The sequence below is a fragment of the Acanthopagrus latus genome, chromosome 15, assembly GCF_904848185.1.
Source record: "Acanthopagrus latus isolate v.2019 chromosome 15, fAcaLat1.1, whole genome shotgun sequence".
Lineage (NCBI taxonomy): Eukaryota > Metazoa > Chordata > Actinopteri > Spariformes > Sparidae > Acanthopagrus > Acanthopagrus latus.
The window spans coordinates 15,546,362-15,567,040 of record NC_051053.1 but is presented as its reverse complement, the minus strand read 5'-3'; the positions used below and the strand labels follow the sequence as shown (position 1 = coordinate 15,567,040).

Here is a 20,679-nt window from a genome sequence, read left to right as displayed (position 1 = left end):
CACACTCGATGTATTTATTTGCTCCTGTTGTTTGTTGCTCTTACAAAAATGCATTACAGAGAATGACGTCAAGAATGTTGTTCAGTGTTTGGCATGTTTATGAAGTATTAAAAGCTTTTACATACATTTAAATAAGCCAATGGTTTTTATGCGTTGTGGGGGCAGTTCGCCTTGTTTGCACGTGAACGGTTGCCGTAGTTGGTGTTGACGTCGCTGCCATGGTTACGGCGTCAAACTCGTGAGGCAGTAGATGAAAGTTAGCTTAGAAATTAGGTATTTCGCATTTTTTTTCATAGTTTGACCTCGTATTTTGGGAAAGTGTTGTGTCTTGTTGACAGCATACGAGTATGTTCACTGAAATTAAAGGTAAGCTAACACGCAGTGGTTGAACTTTTTACTAAAGTTAGCTAATTTAGCTACTGTTGAGCAGCAGCAGCAGCAGCGAATGAATAGATAACACCTGCTTTTAGGCAAGTTTGACCTCATGCAGAAGAATTTTAATGCGCAGACAGAAAACCTGTCTGTTAAATGTGATACTGACATGAACTTTCTTATTTTTCTAGACACCACAGAAACATGCCTGTGCAAAAAGACCCTTGAACGCCCCAAACAATAGTCTGTGTAGACTAAACATCTCAGCATCACTTCCACAATGTGTTCCCGAGAGAACGGGGATGTCCCTGACCTGCAGTTGAGTTTTGTCTTTGGGAACAGTGTTGTCAAACCAGAGACCCCCTGCACGCCGCCTGGGGATGCTGAGCCACAGGAGCTCCCTGAATATTATTCAACAGAGACTATGTGTCTGAGCAGAACTGAGCTGAAGCATGTTACAGATAGTATTGTGAAAAATATCTCACTAAAGGTCGGTTGGGACTCCTTTTTGCATTTATCAGTGTCTACCCAACTAGCTGCTTTTGCGGCAAATGATTTCAAGAAATCAGTATTGGATCCAATAGAATATTTTTTTTAGGTCTGTAATTTTTTTGTTTTTGTCTGTGTTGTCTGCATATTTTAAATGTAATGTAAATATTGTTTTCAGTATTTATACCTCGAAGGCAACCAGATATCCAGTATCCCAGGATCGTTGTTCATCAGCTTGCCTAACCTGCTGTGGCTGGACCTCAGAAATAACCAAATTGCATCACTCCCTGCTGAAATTGGCTTGCACAGGTATGTTTCTCACACAACTGCTCTTTTTGAAATATATGCTGATTGGTTCCAAACCTCGCAGCCATGTTTCATGTCCCATTTCAGAACATTTTTAGATCATTTTTTTCTATTTCTATTTTAGATTTTACGTTCGCTTTGAAATTGACAACACAAATTCATGATTCCCAAGTGTGGCAAAATTAGATTCTTTACAGATGTCTATTCCTCTGGCCTATCAGAGATTTTTTGGCATCAGCATATATGTTGCCCGATATGCACTGATCCGAAGAATTGTTAACTGTGAGTGAAGTTTCAGCGTCAGTGCACTGATTTCAGTTTGGACAAGGGGGGTTAAAAGTAAAGTAAAAGTAAAGTGTACTGTCAACTGTAAAATGTGCAGAAAATGTGTAGTTTGTGATTTTGTTCACTTAGGTCTCTGAAAACATTACTGCTTGAAGGAAATCCCATCTCAGAACTTCCAGCAGAGCTGGGTAAGTTAAGTTAGCAAGCAACGTCTCATCCCTTTGAAATAAAAGGTTGTTTTTATGTTTCATCAGCTTCAATAAGCCTCACTGGCAGCAAATTTAGATTTAGATTACATGCAAAGAAAAACTGGTCGCTATTATTAACAGAAAGACTACACAATGTGGTTACACATGATTTGCTTTCCTCTAGTGCTGCAATGATTAATCCGTTTGGTTGTCACTTATTGAATTAAATATCAACTATTTTGAGTATGAGCAATTTTTGAGGAGAAATTCTCAAACTTCTCTGATTCCAGCCTCAATCAATATGGCCTGGTGTCTTTACTCTTGCATGACAGCAAACTGAACATCTTTGGGTGTGTAGACTAAACAGATTTTTTTCCATTCTTTGCTTTCCCATATTCCCCAGGAAATGTGATCACCCTCAAAGGCCTGAACCTGAGGAACTGCCCCATCACTTTCCCCCCACAAGACGTTGTGAACCAGGGTCTCCAGAGCATCCTGCAGTTCCTAAGGAGTGCTATGGCTCAGCGGCCCGTTAGCACGAGGAAGACACCTCCAGGTGAATCAAAGGCACCTTCACTTTGAACAATGCAGCAGCGCGTTGTTCAGTATGCACGTGCATTGCAGCCATCTGCTCTTTTAGTCAGAGATAGGACGGCTGGCCACAAAAATAGCTCCTTGCCCTGGTACCACTTCACTGGTGTGACTTCTGTTGCCTTGGAGACGGCGCGTGCCACTCGGCTGACTCTTCCCCTCTGTAATATTTTTAGCCGGATGAAAATGATCGATAACCTGTGGGCTCTAAACAGGAGCTCTCTGTCACTAAGCACTGTCTGGAGGTAATCACTGTGAGAAGCCCAAGACAGCCCTCCACAGGAGAGCCTGCTGCTGCACAATGAGCAGAGCCAAACCCCTCAGTCAAACCATTTATCTCCCTGTCTACAAGGTTATTAACAGAGGCAGGACTCTGCTGTCCTGAGGGAAATCTCCTCCCCTTTAATTGGCTCAGAGTATAAGTTTAGCAGATTTGAATGTATAGTAATCAGGTACATACTGCATTGTCATCAGGTGCTGTAACCTGTAGTGCAGGCTCCTTTCTTTCTAATTTTCATGTGGGTAAAAGTTACATTCAGTCCCTTGTTTTCCTAATTGCGTAAAACATGTTTTGTTGGTAAATGCTGGCACCCTTTTGCTGCATTTGGAAAATAATTCTGTTTTCATAGTCAACTAGTTGTCATCATGTGCTTGTACCTGCCAGTATTTGCTGCCCCCACATTAAACTTGTTGCTGCCATGGCCGTGTCATTGGTAGAGTTGCCAGTGGTGGAGAAGCTCCAGCTGTCAGAGCTAATGGGGTCCAGCGTAGAGGAGCAGGAAGAGTCGGTGGATGAGGACGAGCTGCAGATATTCAGGGAACTCAAACACAAGATGAACCTGCTGGACAAGGCCGAGCTGGGTTCAATAGCGCAGGGCCACAGAAACCCAAATTCACTTCTTGATTCTCTCAACAGAAGGTAAGAAATAAGAGATTTTTTAAGCGATAAAGGGAGAGGAAATTGTCCTATTTCTTATGATTGATGCCAGTTTCATATGTCAACATTGAATATAGAGAACCAGAGGTAGATTCTTCACAACATTAATTTTCCCTGATTACGCTGTTTTCTTAGATTTGAGTTCCCTGGACTTGTTTGCTTTATTTTGTGTCCCTTTGTGTTTTCTGTCTGTGACTATGTGTATTTATGCTGCTGACTGTCTTATCTAGATCTCCCTTGAGAGACATTCTTAATCTCAGTGGGATTATCCCAGTGAAATAAGGTTAAATAAATTTTTTTTAAATAAATAGAGCTACAGCTGGGAGATGCTTAGTTTAGCATTAAGACCGGGGAGAAGGGAAACAGCAACCCTGGTTCTATCCAAAGTTGACAAAACCTGCTTCCAAGTACCTCTAAAGCTCTAAAATAACTGAACTTAATCTTTATATGTGTAAAAATTGCAATGTTACACTGTTTTACCTAATAGAGTTGCCTGACATGTATCTCTGGACAGGAAATAGTCACACATAACATCCTGTGAAACAACTAACTGTTTTGCACTTCAGTTTTTAAATAGACCTTTTAAAGCGGAATATAACTTGTTAATAAGTGACATTAAAAGGTGCCCGTAGGTGGATTTTGTTACTGTTGGACATTGCTTGGCTAGCTGTTTTCAGTCATCATGCGACGCTACGTGAATCAGCTGCTGGCTTTAGGGTCTCACTAAAACCTTGGTATTTCACGTGGATGAGTGTGGTTTCTACAGGATGTAGCAGGGCACACTTTGGTGAGCTCCGTGATCATGTTTTTCAGTAATGTGTGTATTTGACCTGACATTTGTAAATGGAAGGTGATAATCTACCTTGAAAGACAGTTCCGACCTTTAGATGATACATTATTAAGATGCTCAATTACGTCTCTTACGTCAAGCTGGCAGTGTAATCAGAGTTTTGTGGATTTGTATTTGTCAGTTTGTGAATTTATTGTTTTATGCAATTCTGTGATGTTTAGACAATAAAAGTACCTGGTTTGTTTTAAGAAAAATGGTTGGATTAAAATGATAAGTCAACTTTGACTCTTGATTTCACACTGGGGAACAATTGATGACAAGCCACATGACAGCAGACTAGTTATGCATCAGGCACATGACACTGACATACAGACTAAGGCACCGGCCTGATGAAAAATACCAAATTTTTAGGGAGTCCCACTGGCTTAACTTCATGTTTAACAAAAAGACATGAGAGTGGTATTGATTTTCTCATCTCTCTGCAAGAGAGCGAACAAGCACATTTTCCAAATTATCAATCCATTCCTTTAAATAAAATGTCTAGGCAAGTTACAACAAAGGATTATAAACATCAGTTGCAGCTTCACAATTAACAATGCTTAATAAATGTTTTATGAAACATTTCATAGTGTGTTAACAGTTGAACAACCATTAACTAAAGTTTGATTAACTATACATTTACATTTATTAATGATGGTTATTATAAAGTGTTACCAAAATATTTTTCGTTGTATTTTTCATTGTTTTTTGTGCTCTGTATTTAGGCAGCATAAACATATATTGGACATATATATTGTTTTTCAGCTGCTCAGATAAACATTGCAATAAAGTTGAAAGGGTTATAGGTTACGTAATAGCAGGACAGGGGAGGTGAATTAGTTTAGTTTCACTAGATAACTTTTGTGCTGATGTTTGGAGTTGTGGTGGAGAGCCAAGTATGTGGCACAGTGCCGTGGAAAAGGATAGCAAAACACTTTTTAATGACATTCTCCACAGAGGAGAGAAGTGATAAAAAAATTCTCCAAGGCTGTCTCCGCTGGGACTCAGAGCTCAGGAGAGCAATAAAAGTAAAGCGTGTGTTTGTTTCATTTTATCTGTCAGAAAAAAGGCAGCTACCAGGGCCAGCATAATTCCCGAGCTCCCCCTGTTTGACACTCAGCACTGGAAGAGGCCAGAAGAAAGGAAACAGGCTGCCATGAAAGAGCTGAAAGAGAAACAAGCACTTCTCGAGCAGAGAACCAAGTAAGTTGAGTTCAGCACAATAAACTATCCTACTGTTCTACATTTTGAACGTTAATTGCATTGGATGAATTCCACAGAATATTCTGGCCAGATAATACCAAACATATTATGTCCACTATGTAAATATAATCAGTTTTTACCGTTTTTTAGATCGATTACAGTGCATTGTTATCTGTGTCTCTTATAGAAGCCAGGAGGCTCTAAGGAAGTGGCGTACACAAAGCAGAATCCCACAGGGGAAGGAGAGACAAAGAAAACCGAAGGTATGCGTGGAATAAATCATCTAAATGTCCACCTGTCAACCTCTTAGCCACCAGGGGGCAGGAGAGCACCACCCCGTCACATACAGAGCGCTATAATGGTACATTTAAAATTACCACCATATAAAACAATTCTGATGCTGGTGGGTGACTTTTCAGGATGTATCTGTTGAAGACAGCAACACATGCCGGTACTTGAGACAAAATGTGTTCCATCAGGGATCTCACAGCAGCAATATACTGTACATGCACGCAGAAACAATGCAGATGGATAATTTTATGGGGTTTTTTTTAGACTCTTCACTGTATTCCCATGCACATAGCTGAAGAAATTAACTCTATTTCAGTGCAAATATTCACTGGAAAGTAGAATTAAAAACAACCTATTTCGGTAATTACACACAACAAGGCTTTCATGTTGCAGCCTTATCCGTTTGTAGGATGTGTCGAAGCAGCTGTTCCATCGTATACGTACACAAGTGCTGCACTCCAGAACAAAATCTTGTGATCTATGTGGTAGTTAACATCTCCTCCCTCTGTTACAGGAAGCAGAAAAAGATTCAAAACCCGGTGTGGGGGACAGCAGTGCTACTAATCAGAGTCAGACATATGAAGAGAACAGGTAAATGGGAATTAATGCTGGCCAAGATGTTTGTTGTGTCAGTGTGACTGGAGGAAACTGATTACTGATTAATTGGTTTGAGTGAAAAAAAAGTTAAAAGAAAAATCCCCTTTTTCCAGCTGCTTAAATGTGAATGTTTTCTGGTATCTTTACTCCTCTGTGACAATAAACTGAATGTCTCCCTGCTGTTGACAAAACAAGACATTTGTGGACTTCATCTTGTGGTTCGGGAAAAAGTGACTTATAGGTGAATCGGGGAAATGGATCGATAGATTAATCAAAAATAAATATAATCTTTAGTTGCAGCCCTAGCTTTAAGACTGAATGAACAGAATACTGGTGACCTGTTCACCTAAAATGTCAGTCGTAGCCTTGTTTGCACAGTTGACTTCTCATTTGTCTTCAAGTTTAAAAATCCCTTAATAAAACATGCCATAATGTCCATCTCATCAGTGTACCTGATGAAATATATTTTGAACATTTGGTGTTGATACTTTAAATACTGACAGAGAACATTCTGACCCATAGGGGTGTAGACAGAACAGTCTTTGTCCATGTAAGTATCCACCAAATGGCATGTTGCATGGTCTAGAACTGCCATGCAGGAAAGCTAGAGACACCTAGTGGACTTACAGGGACTGTACACCCACCACAGAACATGAGCTGTTTCTTTTGTTCTTCTTGATCAACATTTAGCCTAAAAACAGATCAACTGGATAAGGTGGTACACCAAGACCTCTCTGTCTTCATTGACAGAATAAATCTAAACAAAGGAGAAAAGGTTTGCATTTTTAAACAGGCATAAAGCCTCCAACACCACTGGTCATATTTAAGTGTCAAAATATTCAGTGTTTCGGTTTGTAATTGTGAGATTTGACCCGTGTGGCCTCACAGAACTGCCCGTAAGCTGGAGCGACAGATCCATGCCCACATCGAGAGGATGGTGGAGAGACGCAGGAATCCCAGGGGCACGGCCGCTGAGCAGATGGAAGCAGAGGAGCAAGATGTGAGAGAGGTCAGTCCTATGCCTCATTATGCACACAAGTAACACATCTATATTGATCTGATAGGTTTTCAAATCAAGTTATTTTTGTTTTGCTTCCACCCAATTGAATGACAGATGAGGAGGCTACAGGCTCGGCTTCTGGAGAAGACGAGGAATCGGGGGAGACATCTTGAGAATTGTTTCACTGTCTTGGCAGCAGAGTTTCCTTGACAACTGACAGAGATCAGAATAACTCTCACTCCGGCTGTTTTCTGGTATTGAATTCACACTCCAAATTATCTGCAAGGGCTAATCTCTTTACCATTGTGATGCTCGTATCTTAGAAAAAATTAAAGATCACAAGGCTTTTTCTGGTCGAGCAAGTGTTTTGGAAATTTCCCAGGTATATTTCTTTCTTTCTAATCCTTTGGCCTTCTGCGAGACACGCTCTCCCTTATAAGGTGGTCCTGAAGTGCAGATCAACACAACAAATGGGAAAACACGAATAGTCATGTTTCACATTCACATGACCATAGTATCTCAAATATGTACAAAACAAATATGATGCTGCTACATATTTACTGTGTGAAATGAAGCTATTCAGTTCATCCCATGTATAAAAAATAAAAAAGTTCCAGCACACAATGTGTCTTAAATAAAGCATAAAATACAAGAATCCTTAAGAGGGAATTATAAAATAAAGGTCAATATACAACTCACCAATGATTTACACTGATGGGCTTTTTTTTGTTTTTATGCCTGACATAACAGTAAGAAGATTTGCAGCATGGAATTGAAAATTTTAAGATTTCAAGGGCATTTTAGCAAAAAGTGACATTTAATTATCAACTAGTTTAGATACGTGTGTTTACATCTTGTGGTAAATATCTAAATTCATGTCATATTTGTCCATTTGTATCGCTTACAACATTACAACAACAAGAAAATGCATCCATATTTTAATCCACGCTCTCGTGTAGAGTTTTAAAGCAGAGCAGAAATAGCCTCTCGCCGTGTTAAACGGAGGCTTCCCCGATGTGAAAGTCCGTCCTAATGAATGGCATCAAACAAGTCGAAGTGAGACAGAGAAGGGTAGGCCTTGTCTTGAGAGATTTCTGCTCCTCTAGCACAGGGAGCGTGATGTCAGCGGTGGCAGTGCTGTTGTAATTGACTTGGTGGGGGTGATGGCGTCATTTTATGCCCTGGTGTAGCCTCCTGCTCCAATAGCGAAGGGGAGACGGATCTTTAGCCGACGCGACCGTGGCTCCCTTGGCCGGGATCGAGCACCGCCGAGCCGGACACTTGACGCCGGGAAACATGGAGGCTGTGGCCGAGGAGCTGCGGGCCGGCTCTCGGGTACCTGTCACTATCGATCAAATAGTTAACGATACACTGGTGGTGACGCTGACCTACCGAGAAAGGAGCTACACGGGGATATTACTTGACTGCAACAAAAAGTGAGTGGCGTTTCGTTCATTTTCTTTCCACTTTTTATCCCCGAAATTAATTTGCTAAACTCAGCTAACGGCTAACTTACCTTTTGATGCTAACGAGCCAGAGCTAGCCGTTGAGCTAACAGGGCCTCCATACAAAAGGCTCACAGGTTATTGTAGCTGACAGGGGAGCTATCTGCTAGCTGCTCGGCTAATGCCAAACTCATTTTAATTTGAGCCCATAATGAGACGGCCACACACGTTATTTTATGATGGTTGAATGCTGCACGTCAAGACGGTGGTCATGTCTACAGAGATTATTGATGACTCTTCTGAAACAATAACTAATGTCAGTGGGTTCATCTATAGCTTATTGTTAGCCTAATCTAATACAGAGCAGCTCAAACGTCTTCAGTAAAAGGAGCAGGCCTTTGCTTAACTATATTCTGTGTATCTGTTGTGTGTACATGTGTTTACACAAACAGATGGTTTGCAATTTGTAGTTCTTGGTGGTTGTTTTTTTTCTGAGTGATGTTTCAGTTCAGATCATCTCAAATATAGTTGGTGCTGTGAGAATTAGCCCTTCAGGACCACTCACTTTTGATCTAGACACAATGGGGAAAATGGCATTAAAGGTACACTGAGACTTGAATCACAACTGTAGTGCTTTTTTTTTCTTTAATCCTGGTTCTGATGACATACAGAGACCCTCTCTGGCTCTGTGGTTTGACAAGAATGGCCATCTCTTGCAAGTTGTAACACAATCCAGTGCATATGTGGGCAAGAAAGTAGGCCTATGTGTATAATTTGACATGTGTTATCTGTCCTTATTGGTGTGTGTCACATGTAGGAGCCTTGTGTTGCTGCTGGTACAGTACACCTTAAAAGCCACTGGCTTTAGACTATTTATAGACGAGTAGAATCAGAATCTGACCAGCTTTGCCCCTTAGTATGCTTAGATAGTTTTTCATGTGAGCGCTCAAGCTGTCCTGAAAATAACCCACCCAAATGGGAAAAGGCAGGCCTTGGAATAACTGGAAATAGGCCTATATTTCAGGCCTTGTCACTGACAAAATTTGACTTCTTCTTCCTTTTCAGCACATGGAAATACATTTCCTGTTATTGTCTCCCACAGGTTTCTTATTGTGTGTGTCTTCATCCAGGCAGATCTCTGCATCTAGTTACACTGCACACAACGTGAAATGGCAACAGCGGCTGGTCATACGCCATGTCCTTGTGCTGTGCTTAACTAGCACTGCCTGTTCCCTGTCACAGGCCGCCTTGTTTGTGCCATGTCAATCATTATGAAGGCTAATATTCGCCTGCTTAAGGGCCGCATATAAAAAGGTGAGAGGCGCAAGCAGCACCAGGAGACTATTATTCGGATGTGCCTGCCAGTTACCTCTCCTGGGGAGGAAATCGGGCTCCCAAAATGTTCACTAATTAATAATCTAACCACACGTAAGCCCTGAGTAGACACGGATGCAAAACAAACTGAAATCTCCTGGCTCCTTCCCCACATCTCTGAATCCCGAGTGATTCATGGGATTGTTTTTGTTCAGTCAGATGTTGGGGGGGGGGGTTCCTGGGCATCCTGTAGTCTCTTTGTCTGCTGTCTCCTGACTAAAGCAACACAGCCATGTTACTGTTGCCTGCCAGCTACCTCTCAAAGACTCCTTGGCAGTTGGGAACCTCTTTGGGCATGTTTGCCGGCCCCAGAGTACGAAAAAGAACTCATAAAATCACTCGGGAGCGAGTCGGTGATACCATTGCTCAGTTTTGCGGCCTAAGGCTGAGAAAGGAAAGATAACTTGGGTGCCTGCGGACCCCATCCCCCACACACATAAAGAATTTTCAGCACACAGGTGACAGAGAGAGCAGTGTCAGTGGGCTCAGTCAAAGTAAAACAAATCTGTAGAACAGGTTTTTCTGACTTAAATCTCAGGGCATGCTGCTTTATAGGGAAGACTGTGAACAGCTTTAGGTGCTTTTTTTTTTCTCTTTTTGGTCTGATTGAAACTGCACAGTATTTGATCAGGTGCTGTTATCTGATACTGTGAAATACAAACAGAGCATCACAATGTCACTCTTGTGAAGGAAATTGCTTAACTAAAAAAATTCAAGAAATGCTTGTCATGTGTAACAAGAATGTTTGTTTGTGTTCTCTTGCACAAACTTCACTGCGGTGCTCTAATGAAGCTCGATGAGACACACAGTTATTCATTTGTTGTTCCTTTTTTTTCCTCCCTTGTTTATCTTAGGACTGGGCTCTTCTGTCTACCAGATTTCACGGCGAAACCCGGGGAATGCCCAATATCTAAACCAACTTGTGAAATCCCCGAAGTTATGAGTGAGGAGCCGGTTTCCAAATCTCCCAGCCAGGCTCCGCACAGACCAAAGGATGAAAACACTCTCCCAGAAAGCAGCATACCTGCTGCACCTCCTCCCTGCCCCGTACCCACACCAGTGCCAGCTGGACAGACTCCATATCCTCCTTATTTTGAAGGAGCCCCCTTCCCTCAGCCCTTATGGGTGCGCCACAGCTACAGCCAATGGGTACCTCAGCCCCCTCCGCGACCAATCAAGAGAAAGAAGAGGCGAACGCGAGAGCCTGGCCGGATGACCATGAGTACTATCCGTCTGCGTCCACGGCAGGTACTATGTGAAAAGTGCAAGAACACACTGAATAGTGATGAGGACAGCAAAGATGGCATAAGCAACACTAAGACTTCTAGAAAAGAGAATGCACTACAGAGCGATGAGGAGGGGGACGACAAGGATACCCCCTCCAAGCTGTCGAGAAAAGAGGATGTAGTTGCAACCAAGGACACTAAGAGACGTGAAAATGGCACCAGCCTTGACAGCAAGCGCCTCAGGAAGGACAAAAGGGTCGAAGCTGAAGGGGAGAAGTTCCCCGGAGGTGACGTTATCCCTCACAGTCCTGTCATAAAGATCTCCTACAGCACTCCGCAGGGCAAGGGGGAGGTCATGAAGATCCCCTCCAGAGTCCACGGTTCAGTCAAGCCGTTCTGCCCCAAACAGCTGGTGCAGAATGGTGTGGAAGAAAATGGCAAAACGTCTTCTGATCCCACCAAGGAGCAACGGCACATTTTAGATGCCACGAGGTCCGGCCTCACCGTGTCCATTCCCAAACTCAAACTAACCAGGCCTTATACAACCGTGGGTCAGGACTTGCCTTCCCCAAAGATCCGCTTGAGACCTCCTCCGAGGGAAGGTGAGGAGAGCGTGGTCGAGTATGAGGCAGAACTTGTAGGTGGCACCAGGAGACGAAGCCCCAGGGTGCCTGGTCCCTGTCTCCCCCACTCTGAAGACTCAGGGGAAGGCAAGAACTCTCTGGAGCTGTGGTCCGGGAGTTCAGGGGAGGAGGCGGAGCGCGGCCACAGCGACCTCACGCTCCTCATCAATTTCCGTAAGCGCAAAGCGGACTCTTCTAGCCTGTCGGTCTGCAGCAGCGACAGTCTAGACGAGTCCAAGTCCTTCAGCTCTGACGGCACCTCACCGGAGCTGTGCGACCTGGCCCCAGGTGAAGATCTCTCTGTAACCTCATCTTCTGTGCCCTCACGGGAAGACTGCAAGACGGTGCCACCGCTAACAGTGAGGCTTCACACCCGCAGCATGACAAAGTGTGTAACAGAAGAGGGTCACGCCGTGGCGGTGGGCGACATCGTGTGGGGGAAGATTCACGGCTTCCCCTGGTGGCCAGCGCGCGTCCTCAGCATCAGCGGCACCCGCAAACAGGAGACGGCCAGTTGCGAGGCCCAGTGGCCCCAGGCGAAGGTGGCGTGGTTTGGTTCACCCACCACGTCGCAGCTCTCCGTTGCCAAACTGTCGCCCTTCAGGGAGCTCTTCAGGTCCCGCTTCAACCGCAAGAAGAAAGGGATGTACCGGAGAGCCATCCTGGAGGCAGCCAAGGCCGTCGGCCACATGAGCCCAGAGATTACATCACTGCTCACCCACTGCGACACGTAGGTTAGTTCACACCACTCAGATGCTGCATGTGGTTTTTTTTAGAATAATTTACTAAAACCAACATTATTAAACTTTCACCTGCCTAATTTATGTTATGTCTGTATGTTCACTCCATTGACTCTTTCATACCAGCCCCTTCATAGGAAAGTTCATCAGCAAACCCCTTTACCCTCAAAACACTGTCAATCAGCAGGTGCCTGTGTCCTTTGTGTGGGATCATTCAAGCAGAGGAACTCCAGCCAGTAGTTTTATGTAACGTGCTTATCTAATGATTAACTTCGGCTGACTCGGAGAAACAACCTAAACGTTAGTGATATTGCAACAGGGTGCCGGTGCTTATATTGTAGAGCTGGCACAGGAAGTAGATGCCATGTCGGTGGTTTGAGCCCTTTGGCATTACACACAAACATTGCATATCTTTGGAAATGGCTGCAGCTACAAAAGGAAGAACGATGAGTTCATTTGACGAGTTGACGAGAATAAATGAAGAATATAAGGGTTTTGAAACATGTAGTTTATATAGCAGTTTTAGTTTTAGCAGTAGTGAAGCATCCCTTTTTTCAAACTGCTAATTATTTTGAGGCTTTGAAGTTTGGGTTGAGATTTAATAGCAGGTCATCAGGCCTGAAGCGAGTATCAGTATCTTGCTTTGAATCTGAATCTGTTCCAATCCCTGATTGAACAATATGTTCAAAGTTTGAATGTAACACAAGTCTCAGGACTCAAGAGACTTAGTGGAAATCTTGAGGCTAAAAAGCAAAATAGAATTTTAAATTGCAGTCTTATATGTTAACAATCCTGAAAATACAACTGAACTAAAGTCATCGTCCTTAAATTAGATACATAGCAGCAGCAGCAGCAGAGGGTATGAAATGCTGATTATTCTCATTACCAGCAAAGGCTAAGAAAATTAAAAGCTCATATCTGAATGTTTTGTATCCTGCTACTCCTGCAAATGGTAGTGATTAAGCAGAAGGTTAAAACCTGTTTACAGTCATTATGGAACATGGGTGTAAGTGTTGGCACTGTGGAGCGCTGACTTGTTTATGGAGTTCCATACCTTTTTAAAATCTCCTGTAAATTGAATGTGACACCATAGAGATGTTGCGCAAATGTCTCTCGCTTTGGTGGTTGCAAAGAAACATGAGCCATATTTTATATGTTCATAGAATTAGTAAATGTTAAAAGCAAAGATGGAGGACTGTGTGCACATGTGTATTAATGTATTGTTTAAGATATTCATTCAGGCCCTACCCTGAGATTTGTTCAAAACATCGAATTTGATCTTCATGTTAAACTTTAGGGGAACGGTGAGTCGAGTGGGGGAAAAAAAGCACCAACCTGCATATTTACGCAAACTCTTATAGCTCTGCCACGCCAGCCGAGGGACTCCAGCTACATTTGAAGGAGTTGCTGTGTTCAAAAGCAGCAAAACAAACATTCATACCAGCTTAAACGCGGGCACAGGCTGTACTGCTGACTGTCAACAGGCACGGCTTGTTAACACAGCTAATTGCAGCGAGTGAGTAACCCAACAAATGGACGTTACTGCTTTTGGCACAATGAAAGCATGAAGGGTATCTGTCCACTGCAGGCATTTTATTTATTTTTTTTTTGTGCCGTGGCTTATACCACACTTGTTCCCCGGGGTTTCTTGATGCATTCTCCCCATGTAGCCAAGCTGCAGCAGGTTCTCAACACACACTTGAAGGTTAAATATTATACGAGAGACAGACAGGCAGCTCCCAACCCTTCTGTTGACTCTGTTGTGGGCTCAGCAGCCAAGAAGAGCTTGGCTGGAGTTGAGAACATACAGCCTATATTTGGTACTTTTTTCCAGAGCTCATGAAGGAAGTGTTTTTTTCCTGCTCTGTCAGCTACACAGAGGTTTCACTAGGCTGGAAAGTAGCTGACGTTCACTTTCTCAGTGCTCCATAATCTTCAGATGAGTAACGTGACATGTTGAGGAGTCTCTCAGCGGATATGTGACCTGCCTTGTTTGCTCTTTGTCTTTACTCTGTTCTCTCTCTTCTCTTGTGCAGAGGCTGAGGACAGACCAGAGGACTGTTTTTTTTTTTTTTTTTTTTCTGAATTCTGAGACTGTCATCAAGACACAGGAGGGGAGTACGTGAGGTTGCCACGGCTACAATTTATATGCCGTTTTATTTTTTTTTGTTTTTTTCTTTTTCACAAGGCTGGTTGAAAAATGGCCGCCAAGGTGGAGTGTCGTTGAGACTGGATAAGGGAGCAAAAAAAAAAGGCCAGGCATCTCCATGGTCTACTATGAACTGAACTGTTCCTCTTTTTTTTTTTTTTTTTTTTCTAGATTTAATCATATTTCAATAGAGCCGAGTAACGACACTACAAGGACCCAAATGTATTTATTATCTGTAACGGTTTATTATGATCCAACCTTCTACTACAATCTCGCAAAAAAAAAACAAACTACAACCTCCCAGTCTGCTGCTGTCATTATCACGGTCCTCGCTGCTGATGTGTTCGCTGCGAGGTCCGACTCGTCCGGCCGGAGGAAGCCGGCGCCATCTTCAATGGAATGCCCACCAACCCATCCCGTCCCCCTCCTTTTGGACCCGAGACATTTTTACCACGGTTGAAAGTCTTATCCTCTTCCTTCTGAAAATGTGAACGGCTCCATCCAGAGACAGTAGTGACTGTTCCAGCTCTCCGAGCGATCAGTGTTCCATCCTCGTAGCCTTCTGCGACATTAGTTGGATTTGTGGATGTATTTATACTGAACTCTTATTCCTCTCCTGAATCATGTTGTGTCTTCTTCCATTTCATTTTTTTTTTTTTACTTTAGGAGTGTCACGTCACCGAACTCCACCCCTCCACCCTTTCCCTCCAACTCTTTGTTGTTCCTGAGAACCATTTTTTTTTTGCATCACTTTAATTATTTAAAGATTCACGTTTTAAGGAAAAAAAAAAAGCACTTTATCTGTACCTTGGTGGCCTGCTGTAAGCTCACTGTCTGAAACACTATTGCGAGATACAGCCCTGATAGGCAGCAGGGGGGGTTCAGAAGTCTTTGTGGTTGACTATCCATGGCCTTGGAGATACACAGAAAATCTTTTCTTTATTTTATTGTACGATTTTTGGGGACACCAGACACGGATTGGTTGTGCACACTGTATTCTCGCGTTTTGACTTGTTTCTCTCTCAGTTTATTCGATACACACACACAAACACAAACACACACTACGAAAAATGTAACATTTCCACTGGAGAAACATGGGTGAACAAATGTGTCAAAGCCCCCTATGCATTATCAGTTAAAGCTTTATGACTGGGAGAAAAAAGATCATAACAACATGCTGTAAGAATACTGTGAATTCAACTGCTGAGTGTGCTGAAGGGAAAAAAAAAAAAAAAAGCTCGCTACTGGTCAGAGCCCCGCAGTTATTGAGTCATCTGGCTGCAACGCTGACCTTTAGCGACCTTTTGTGTTGAAAGCGGCACTGTTGGAATCGGGGGAGGGGCGGCAGTGAAGGCGAAAGAGACCTCGGCTGTCGAGCACAGCCAGGTCTGCGTTAAAAACTTACCGAAGATTGCACACAGTCACGCTCAGCCAACCAGCCCGTCTCCCTTTCCGCCTCTGCGGGCTCAGCTCGAGGCTGGAAACTAGCTTGGTGATTATCTAGGGAGAGAAGTGTGTTTTATAAGAGGAGCAGGTAATGCACTCTTCCCATTACGATAATCTGCGGTCTGACCCTTTTTTTCCGTCGAGCCCGACTAGTTTCCAGGCAGCCTTGCACAACGAGGGGTGGGAGAGTCTAAGATGTATGTATGCCTGAGAGGGGAAGCGGTCACCAGGATTTTCCCGTGTATGAGCAACATGGCTATCTACTGTTGCGCACGTTGGTCAATGTTATTGGCTACTTTTTTGTTTTCTTTTTTACATGTACTGTACATAAAATAAAATATAAAGCAATACGTCTGCTGGTGTGGATGGATCACTTTGTCACTGATGATCAGAAGACGTGCTTTTACTTTGGTAGCTCGGGTTATTTGACCTCATATTTGTATTGTTTTTAATTGTTTATTTGCTGAAGGGAGGTTACAGCACAGCCGATGATGTTCAGATTTTTAAAGGGGCATTTCACCAATCATATACATGCCCGCTACTATGGACTAATGTCAGTAATTTTCGTCCTTTGCTGCTTCAGTTTTGACAAACCTTTTTTTTTTAATCCAGTACTCCAGCAGTCTGGAAGTGTAATACTAAATTGCTTGAGGGGTCCTTTGCTACACTAAAATGCAGATTTTTCATGTTACTCAGCCTCCTGCATATTTATTTGAAAGTAGAATAATGAATGTATTAATGTCCTGGGAGCCTCATTAACACCTCCTGTTGGGTGCTGATGTCAATGCTGTGCCTTGAAAAAATTCATTTTCAACTCTTTTTTGCTCATGGTTCTCTTCGCTCGCTCAGATTTTGGGATATCTGGACATTTTTAGGAAATGTGTTCACGGCTCGCATTTAGCTTGGAAAGAATCGCTTTAAAGTGTGTGTAGATGTAGCTGTCACTTGGTATGTTTCTGGTTGCAGCTGGTCCTCTGATTTGTCTCTGGTCATCCTGTGTGGCAACAGCTTGAGGTTTTCATACTGCTTGTTTTCAGTCTTGTTGCAGGGCGTGTTTTTGAAAGCAACATTAACCCTCAAGAAATTCACAGAGGCTTGTATCAGACTCAACCCCTCAGGGCTATGACTTCAGCTTTGATTCTTTCTGTTTGAATTGAGATACATTCAGCAACGGTTATTTTAACACCAAGCTACCCAAAAAGAAACATCGTGCTCAAGACTCTGGTTGAATCTTCCTTCCTCTCTTCCCTCCTCACCCTTCTTCCAGGCTCCCCCTCAGCTGTGACCATGCCATGCGCGATGATTTGTGGCCTCCGTTTCATAAATAGGAGTGGTTAAGTATGTCTGTTGCATAAGTAGTGTGTGCGGTTCGGTGGATAGGCCGGTCAAGGTGAGGTGACCCTCTGGCTATCTCCTGATCAGATCATTTTACTACAGAGGCTCAGCTGGAGAGCTCCCCTCCCCCACCCCTGCTCTCATTTCATAACTGACTCATTCACTCAAACCAAAGCTGCCCTAGAGCACACTGACTGATTCAACAGGGATAATTTGTAGCTTAAAAAAACAGTGTGGTGTTGAGACAGATCAGGTTAGAGGCGCGCAAGGGGCGTGAAAGTTCATATTAGCAGTGCCTCACCAATAGATCCAGTTTTTTACATTTTTCATTTAGTTTGCTGCTGCAGCATTCCACTACAGATACAGTCCAGTGGGGCAGTTATGAGTCCTGAAAAGTGGCAAAATCTACTATTATTCACCAAAAACTCCACACAGTTGCCAGACATGGCTCTATGCTCTGATAATCAGGCAAATGCGTCCCTTGTTTTCCTTCCATGCTGGATGAAGCAGAATATGAAGATGAATGCCACTTGCGTGTCTGTTCTTAGATGATGCTTCTGCAGGGAAATGCTACGCTAAATGTAAAAAAACTGAATGAATTGTTGCCGGGCTGTATCGTCATATTTGGCATACAGATGTAGAGTGACACAGATCCTCTCATCGTATGCTACTAAAATATCAATAATCTAGAAAAGGTGTTTGTTTTTTGTACCATATTACCTTAAATGTGAAATGCATGCCTGCACATACTCCTAGCTAAGGCAAAGGCCTACAGAAAGCTGTACTGGACTGTGTTCAAGCGCTCAGAATGAGACTATTTTCATCAGCGAGGTTGTACTCAGGGCCCGAGCAACAATAACCACATATTGTCTAGAACCAAAATACTCCCTGTTACTGATTAAAACCACAAAAAAGGAACTTCTCTGCTGTTGCTATAGTAAAATGCTGTTGTGTCATAATAAAAAAACCCATTATAGGTATTATGTCAGCCTTATGAACTTCCTGTCTTTTTTGCTGTTTGCAATCACCTCCCTCCTCTCTACATAGTCACATGGACATGGGCGCTAATCTCCCTGAGTCCATTTGAAAGTCAGTGAGGTTACTTCTCAAAGGATCACAGTTCTATTGTCTCCTTCATGGCCCGCTGGAGGTCTGATGTCACACATTTGGAAGCGGTTGCGCAGCTGATCTGTCTCACTTCCTGTCTGTCAAAAGCCTCCATTGTTTTCCGAAAAAATTGCTTAAAAATGGCAAATTTCTGCATTACACAGCTACACAAAGGAAGTGGGGTTTGTCAAACAAGTGTGACACCACACTACGTGTGACCTGGAGTCACAACTTGTCAAAGCATTTAGATTCAGAACGTTTGCTGTGAACGAACCTGCTGTATGATAGTCACACGTAACGGGTCAGTGTGGACCCAGTGGACACAGAACCTGGTTCACAGTTTGGATGAACCCATCTGGTTCTTCTTCTTTGTTTATTACAGCTGTAGCGTCTGTGTTGGTTTTCCGAGCTTGTGTTAAGTCTGCGCTGCCCGCAGGCAAGTCCTCGCCATCCGAGGCTGTGTTTGGCTCAGTGGCTGTTGCTTAGTTGCTTGGCGTCGATCCGACACACTGTGCAGGTGAGGCCGGAGGGCGAGGAATACTGGCAGGCAGGAACGTCGCATTTTCTGAACCCAGTTGTGAAGTCGCACACAAATAAACACATGCCCTCATGCGCAAGGTGCATGAAACAAAGGAACTGTGTTCACTGGGAGACCTGCAGGCTCGACAGCAGTGACCACAGTGGAGAGATTTGTCATGCTGGGGGCAGTTTTTATTGAAGTGGAGCCAACATCGCCCTCCACTGTGGATCTCTTGACTATGAAGGGGGAAATGTCTGCTCCAGTTTATCCGCAGTGATCTTTTAGCACACATGTGCAAATGTTATCTGCAATTATTAGATGAGATTCCACTTTAATTCATTAGCCTTCACATATTCCTGAATGTGCATACACACAAGTCTTTTCATACCTCATCCAGAATATAACCACATTTTCATAGAAACAGAATATGAGCTAGTAACTACGGTGGAGCTGAGAGCGCAGTGGACTGCAACCAAAGAAAACAAGTAGACTTCCAATACATTCAAATGAAGAAAAGACTCAACACAAAAAATCAGAACATTAGACAACCAAGTTACCGTTGATGTGACTGTGTTATTCCGCCCCAGCGTTCGGTATACAAGGCACAACGGAGGAATAGGGAGTTATTGATGGTGCACCTCTGAGCTGGCAGCTCAGGTAGTAACAGCGTTGAATCAATGTCTGTTCAGAATGAGGCAGGACAGGAGGGGGTCTAACATTTGGACAGCGTGTTATGTGTGTGACCTACAGAGATTTGAAAAGCAGCTAGCAGGAGTTAGCTGCTAACTTAAAGAGGGACAGCAACCAAAAATGTCTGTAAATTGGGGAGAGGTCCAGAAGCTCAAACACCAAAAGCATCAAACCTCACTTAATATGGACGTTATTGCCCTGTGATGCCGTTGTATCTCCAAGAAGGTGGTTATGTTTTCAGCCGTGTCCGTTTGTTGGTCAGTTTGTCAGCAGGATTACACACAAGTGGCTGAACATATTTCCATAGAACTTGCTTGGGGGACAGGTCTCAGGAATGTTATTCTCGCTTTTGTCTCTTTCTAAGGCGATCATCTTTGGCCTTTTTTTTATTCAGTTTCTAAACAAATAATGCAAGTATCCCTTGCACATTTACAAAACTGGCACATTTACTTAGGTGGTTGGTATTTATGAGTCCATACAACAGGGGACAGTTGGGCCTCAGCAGCTCTGCGCTCTACTGCAAGTTCTAGTGTAGAAAGCGCTGCCCAACGCATATGTAAAGCACCACACTAGACACTTTTGCTTGGGGAATGCTTGCATGCTATCCAAAATCACAAACCTTCACTGCATTAAACCGCCATATTCTTCTTCATCATAAAACACAAAGGCGTGGTAAAGAAAGGTCTTTGTTGTAGCAGTATTGCGCGGTGAAACCGGTCAATGTGTTCCTTAATTTTTTTCTCATGTTTTCCTTCTGTGCCCCGTAAGATTTGAGGGGCACTCCTGGGCGCCCTGTGTAACACTGTAACAGAGACTCACTGTGTTATGTAAGCCCACAGCTTCGTCTCCTTGCAGGTGGTGGTGTACTGCAGCAGCCTACTTCACAAGTGGAACTCTCCAAAGTGGGCCTCGCCATCTGCCGGCCCAGACTGCAGA

At 43.3% G+C, this 20,679-nt stretch overlaps 2 protein-coding genes and 1 long non-coding RNA gene across 5 annotated transcripts; 2 read left to right on the top strand and 1 right to left on the bottom strand.

Moving 5' to 3' along the window:
• Nucleotides 1–191: 191 nt before the first annotated feature.
• Nucleotides 192–7,437, top strand: LOC119033090 (leucine-rich repeat-containing protein 27-like). 2 transcript variants are annotated; one of them, XM_037122716.1, is made up of 11 exons: nucleotides 192–366; nucleotides 564–862; nucleotides 1,040–1,170; nucleotides 1,582–1,640; nucleotides 2,044–2,196; nucleotides 2,946–3,150; nucleotides 5,060–5,200; nucleotides 5,388–5,463; nucleotides 6,006–6,082; nucleotides 6,977–7,097; nucleotides 7,203–7,327. In XM_037122716.1, the coding sequence occupies exons 2-11, from the start codon at nucleotides 653–655 to the stop codon at nucleotides 7,296–7,298; spliced, it is 1,269 nt and encodes a 422-aa protein (XP_036978611.1). In that variant the 5' UTR covers nucleotides 192–366; nucleotides 564–652; the 3' UTR covers nucleotides 7,299–7,327. The 2 variants fall into 2 exon arrangements, with proteins under 2 accessions (XP_036978611.1, XP_036978612.1); XM_037122717.1 differs by having other exon boundaries at nucleotides 194–366; nucleotides 2,949–3,150; nucleotides 7,203–7,437.
• On the top strand, nucleotides 7,208–16,910 carry pwwp2b (PWWP domain containing 2B). 2 transcript variants are annotated; one of them, XM_037122708.1, is made up of 3 exons: nucleotides 7,208–7,342; nucleotides 10,762–12,490; nucleotides 14,533–16,910. In XM_037122708.1, the coding sequence occupies exon 2, from the start codon at nucleotides 10,847–10,849 to the stop codon at nucleotides 12,488–12,490; it is 1,644 nt and encodes a 547-aa protein (XP_036978603.1). In that variant the 5' UTR covers nucleotides 7,208–7,342; nucleotides 10,762–10,846; the 3' UTR covers nucleotides 14,533–16,910. The 2 variants fall into 2 exon arrangements, with proteins under 2 accessions (XP_036978603.1, XP_036978602.1); XM_037122707.1 differs by lacking the exon at nucleotides 7,208–7,342 and adding an exon at nucleotides 8,350–8,524 and having other exon boundaries at nucleotides 14,533–16,445.
• LOC119033092 lies at nucleotides 7,783–8,995 on the bottom strand. The gene is made up of 2 exons (XR_005079146.1): nucleotides 8,605–8,995; nucleotides 7,783–8,433 (listed from the first exon to the last, which is right to left on the bottom strand). It is a non-coding gene; the product is annotated as an uncharacterized LOC119033092 (long non-coding RNA).
• Nucleotides 16,911–20,679: the final 3,769 nt, after the last annotated feature.

Bases quoted from the DNA above. Each gene is read 5' to 3' on its own strand.
- pwwp2b (XM_037122707.1), top strand. From the start codon at position 8,385: ATGGAGGCTGTGGCCGAGGAGCTGCGGGCCGGCTCTCGGGTACCTGTC. The intron at 8,525-10,761 runs GTGAGTGGCGTT...TGTTTATCTTAG, and splicing joins TTACTTGACTGCAACAAAAA to GACTGGGCTCTTCTGTCTAC.
- LOC119033090 (XM_037122716.1), top strand. From the start codon at position 653: ATGTGTTCCCGAGAGAACGGGGATGTCCCTGACCTGCAGTTGAGTTTT. The intron at 1,641-2,043 runs GTAAGTTAAGTT...CATATTCCCCAG, and splicing joins AGAACTTCCAGCAGAGCTGG to GAAATGTGATCACCCTCAAA. The intron at 6,083-6,976 runs GTAAATGGGAAT...GTGGCCTCACAG, and splicing joins CAGACATATGAAGAGAACAG to AACTGCCCGTAAGCTGGAGC.